General features: G+C 46.8%; 1 protein-coding gene across 1 annotated transcript in view; it reads left to right on the plus strand.

Annotated features, from left to right (window-relative positions):
• SYF2 (SYF2 pre-mRNA-splicing factor) overlaps positions 1 to 1742 on the plus strand; it is a gene marked incomplete at its 5' end in the record, with an annotated part of 1867 nt that extends 125 nt beyond the window's left edge. Inside the window, 6 exons of the mRNA XM_010152026.1 lie at positions 1 to 2; positions 172 to 197; positions 440 to 557; positions 677 to 767; positions 1358 to 1456; positions 1558 to 1742. The exon at positions 1 to 2 is cut by the window's left edge and continues 125 nt beyond it. Of these exons, the coding sequence (XP_010150328.1) occupies positions 1 to 2; positions 172 to 197; positions 440 to 557; positions 677 to 767; positions 1358 to 1456; positions 1558 to 1723 (502 nt within the window). The remainder of the gene's footprint in view (positions 3 to 171; positions 198 to 439; positions 558 to 676; positions 768 to 1357; positions 1457 to 1557) is intronic.
• Positions 1743 to 5022: the final 3280 nt, after the last annotated feature.

The raw sequence follows: 5022 nt of genomic DNA on the forward strand, positions 1-5022 counted from the left end.
AGGTAACCACACCAATAACAGCTTCCCACCGCCCTGCTGAGCCCCCCTTTGTGGTGACTAGAGTCTTGGGAGCTACAGATGTAATCCCAAAAAATTGATCTCCTAGACTCCTGATGATGTGGACGCCTGTCCCGCACTAGAGGTTGACTGGGCTGATCTAGGTAGTTGTAGGTTTGAAGAAATTCTTCCCGCAGAGGGTGGGGAGGCACTGGGACAGGTTGCCCAGAGATGTTGTGGATGCCCCATCCCTGGAAGTGTCCAAGGCCAGGCTGGATGAGGCTTGGAGCAACCTGGGCTATGGAAGGTGTCCCTGCCCATGGCAGGGGGGTTGGAACTGGATGATCTTTAAGGTCCCTTCCCACCCAAACCATTCCATGATTCTGTGATGTTCAGCTGCTCTCTAATTGTTAAAACTGAGGTGTTCTTTGTGCTCTGTTAGGAATGTGCAGCCAGAGGAGAAGACTACGAGCGAGTGAAACTGTTGGAGATCAGTGCTGAGGACGCGGAGAGATGGGAAAGGAAAAAGAAAAAGAAAAATCCAGATCTAGGATTTTCAGGTAATGGCTGAACTGAGTAATTGTTTGTTTGCAACAAACACCTTTGCTAGTATCTCAGTTACAAACCCATCCGTGAAATAAAACCCTTCACCTTGGCACTAACTCGGTTTCTTCCCCAGATTACGCAGCCGCTCAGCTGCGCCAGTACCAGAGGTTAACCCGGCAGATCAAACCCGACCTGGAGCAGTACGAGAAGCTGAAGGAGCAGTAGTAAGTTTGGCTTCAGTCGTCTGCTACTCTCCGTGGTACTTCTGAAGCGTTAGCAAACACTGAAGGCTTAAAACGAATCCTTTTCAGCACATGCATAGTCTTAATAATTAATGTTAATTGTATTATTAATTAGCATTCAATATTTTTAATATTATTTAAACACGTAATATTAATTAGCTGTATTAATTAGCCTTTTAAGACGATCTGGAAACCTACTCTGCAGTCCCTGCTCTGGAAATCAAGTGATGCAGTTGGTGAGGTTTGTTTCTTCAAGCTTGGCCCCACCGAGTTTGAAGAGGTGTTTTGTCCGTGGCGTTTATAAACGTGTGAGCAGATTACTCTTGTTCCTCAGAGTAGGGTTTTTTTGGGGATTTTTTAAGCAGCCTGGCACAGTTTAATAACAGACTGACTAGCAGATGAGAACTTGCCAGGTTTGTATTCAGAGGGGCTGAATTTCAGTGGGTTTTAGTATCGTGTTCTCACCTCAATCTTGAGACTTGGGAGTGCCTTGAAGTGTTAATTAAGAATCAGAGAGAAGCAGGTTGAGATTTCACTGTGTTAATTACTGCCCATCTGTTACTCTTGCCCAGTGGTGAAGCGCTTTACCCCACGTCCGACAGCCTTCTCCATGGAACGCACGTGCCCTCTAGGGAAGGGGTGGACAGAATGGTGGCAGATCTTGAAAAACAGTAAGTAAACAGGAGGATAAAAGGGGACGGGTGACACTGCAGCTTTGTGTCATCAAAGCTGCGGGATTCAGGCCTTCAAACACCACTGTCTTCTCTTACAGAATTGAAAAGCGCGAGAAATACAGTCGCCGACGTCCTTACAACGACGACGCCGACATCGACTACATCAACGAGAGAAACGCCAAGTTCAACAAGAAGGCCGAGAGGTTCTACGGGAAGTACACGGCCGAGATTAAACAGAACTTGGAGAGAGGAACAGCCGTCTGACCCGGCCGCGCCAGCGGAGCACGTCAAACAGCCCTACACCCATTCATCTGGGAGAAGAGATTTTGCAGGCACTTCTAAGTTGTATCAAAAAATACTCTGTAGACTCAAATATACTATTCATTTTCAAAATTTAATGTGATAGGAGTAATGTTTTTTTGTAACTAGCTTGTGCAACTTTGTGTTCCTGAATAAACACAAACCCTTACTCAGTTTACAGATGGCAAAGCTTGTCTTCCTTCTGGGATAGCTGGGAACACTTGTTTAGCAAGATAAAAAGCACTCGAGGACCATGTGTGACCTTTCTGGGGCAGAGCAGCTGCCCCAGGTGCTTGTCATGTGCCTGAGTGACGAGTTCTGCCAAGGGCAGCACCTGCAGAGTGTAGCTGGCCCCCACCCAGCCTCTCCTCCACCCCAAGAACCATTAACTTTAAGCTGCCACAAAATCCATCATCCTTAGCACTTCCACCAGCCTTTCTTGGCAATTTAACAGGTTCTCAAAGCAGCTTTGAGACTGGAGTAGTGAAATTCAGTTTATTTTACCAGCCATTTACTCTTAAAAGACCAAGTTCAAACGGATCACTCCAGATCCACAGGGCACCCCTTGCACCACTCTGCTCACGAGGGCTGTGACAAGCCAAGCGCGCTGTCCCGAGTTCTGGAGCGCTGAACAGGTACAGGCAGCATTACCTCTCCCCCTGGTATGAGCCCTCCTCTGCCAACTTACATCACTGCCTTACGCCACGAGCCTTTACAGGCTGTTTGTAAAGCCACCTCAGTCAAAACACAAGCCTGGGGTACCTGGGGAAGTCACAGCCTGGGCAGAACCATTCCAGTGTAAAAGTTTGGGGATGAACAGAAAATCACTCTGTTGCCCCCCGTGCTAACAGCAGGGAAGGAGAAAGCTGAACCCGGAAAGAACCACCTACAGGACAGTCACAGGTCTAATACTCGACGCAGAGAAGCCAGTGCAAAACTAAAGTTTATTTACTCGAAGTAAACAGTTACACGTTGTAAATCCAGGGTTGGAAAGAACAGTTACCGAACCATTGTTTAGAAAAAGTTACCCACCTGTAGGTTCTAGTCCATTAAAGCAATACAAAAATATTTACAAATATACACAAGATTCCCATCTGTGGCTTCTGGATCACTGTGCTCTACATCTGAAAGAGAAATCTAAGATTCCAACATTAAAGATCTCAAAATAAATACTCAGTATTAACAACTTCTTCAACCAGATCAGAAACCTTCTGATCTCACTACCGAAGTATCCGTAATCCTGCCGTTGGAGACAGCAAGGAACACACGTTAGCGTGCCCGGAACAGGGCGCTTTTGGGTGAGAAGCTTAAAAATGTTTTCTTCTCCTCCTTCTTGACAGGAACCCACTGCCCATAGGGACTTCCCTTTCTGTCCTCTTCTCTTCCCGGAGAAATGGCTGGTTCTTTAACAACGTGGGTCACTGGCTTCTGCAGTACTGGTTTTGCCATCGTATTCTGGAAAAAACCCAACAGTTTCCTTTAAAAACGCTAGGACAAGGAGGAATGTGTCCACCTGTGGAACCCCCAACATCAGAAGGATACAGACCGGTTGGAGCGAGTCCAGAGGAGGCCACGGAGATGCTCTGAGGGCGGGAGCCCCTCTGCCATGGGGACAGGCTGGGAGAGTTGGGGGTTCAGCCTGGAGAAGGGAAGCTCCGGGGAGACCTTAGAGCCCCTTCCAGTGCCTGGGGGGGGGGCTACAAGGAAGCTGGGGGGGGACTTTTTACAAGGGCCTGTAGTGACAGGACAAGGGGTAACGGCTTTAAACGTAAGAAGGGAGATTGAGATGGGACATCAATTCTTCCCAGAGAGGGTGGGGAGCACTGGGACAGGTTGCCCAGAGAAGCTGTGGATGCCCCATCCCTGGAAGTGTCCAAGGCCAGGCTGGATGAGGCTTGGAGCAACCTGGGCTAGTGGAAGGTGTCCCTGCCCATGGCAGGGGGGTTGGAACTGGATGATCTTTAAGGTCCCTTCCAACCCAAACCATTCCATGATTCTATGAATGTACCAAGACCTGTCAGCTTCAAGGGGTTTATCTGTACCAACAGCACACGTTTTCCTTCCAGCTCCCAGGAGACCTGACACCTACTGAGGATCAACTACATACCCTTCACTGACACAGGATTCAGGGAAGTTGCTTTTTCCTTGGAGTCTGCAGACCAGGCATTCAACAGCATTAAGCACCAAGAAGGTAAACGTGTATTTTCAACACGTTGCTGTAAAGTACTGATCTGAGTCCCCCAGGGAAGTCATCATCCAGCCGTTCGTCAACGTGTCACTATTAACACATCTCTGATCTAGCAACAACGCTGGGAAAAACCTAACACAGGAGGGATGAAGGAGCGTTCCATCTTGGGAAATCACTTACATTAGGACTGAAAGAAATGCTTCTCTGAATAGTTGCTCTCTCTAGTCCACTCTTGGTCAAGTCTTCTGCTGCTCTTCTGGGTGGCTAGAGAAGAGCACACACAGCTTCAGTGGGAGGACACATCACGCCGTGCAAGTTAAGGCAGTTACTAGAGTATGAACTTTCTGGTAGAACCATTTCAGATATTTAAATCCAAAGTAGCTGTAAAGCTACTGAATACGCAAATGGACCAACGCCGAAGTCCACGTGAGAAGCGTTCAGTGCTTCTACCAACGTCATCGTGCCAATTCGCATGTGACCTGACACCCATGCGCCAGTTACAGTTTTAAAAAGGATTCAAACAGTTCAAAGCACGGACTGCCATACAATGAGGTGGAGTGGTAACGTAAGTTGCATTAAGTTCTGCACATCCGTCCTGCAGAGCTTTGGATAATGACAATAAACTTATCTGCAAGTGATGCAGGCCTCTTCTTCTGTACTCTCTCAATATCTGCAATATATTGCATATATTATGAAAGGGATGCCTGTACCATTGTCTAAAACCCTTAGTAAATTTACTTCCATTCGCAATAGCAGCATCTGAGCAACGTGCAGTTCTGTATTTACCGTGAATCAGGTTAACACACCATAACAGAGCCAAACTAAAATTCAGTTTCAACTGCTCAAGTTTCTCCCTCCCTTAAACGCACAGCAGCTACAGCCCACAAGTCCCTTAATTACCCAACAGATTTTCTTCAGCATGTCTGGAACCATAGTCATGATTTCTATAAGACAGAAATAAAGTATGTAAAATGCATTGTGTGCTTGGGCATGGAATTTCTGGGAAACAGTTTGTTGCATATGAAAAGCTTTTAACAGTTAAAAAAGGTAGAAAGACTTAGCCTTAAAAAAAAAA

This window comes from Eurypyga helias, unplaced genomic scaffold (genome assembly GCF_000690775.1).
Source record: "Eurypyga helias isolate BGI_N326 unplaced genomic scaffold, ASM69077v1 scaffold34465, whole genome shotgun sequence".
Classification (NCBI taxonomy): domain Eukaryota; kingdom Metazoa; phylum Chordata; class Aves; order Eurypygiformes; family Eurypygidae; genus Eurypyga; species Eurypyga helias.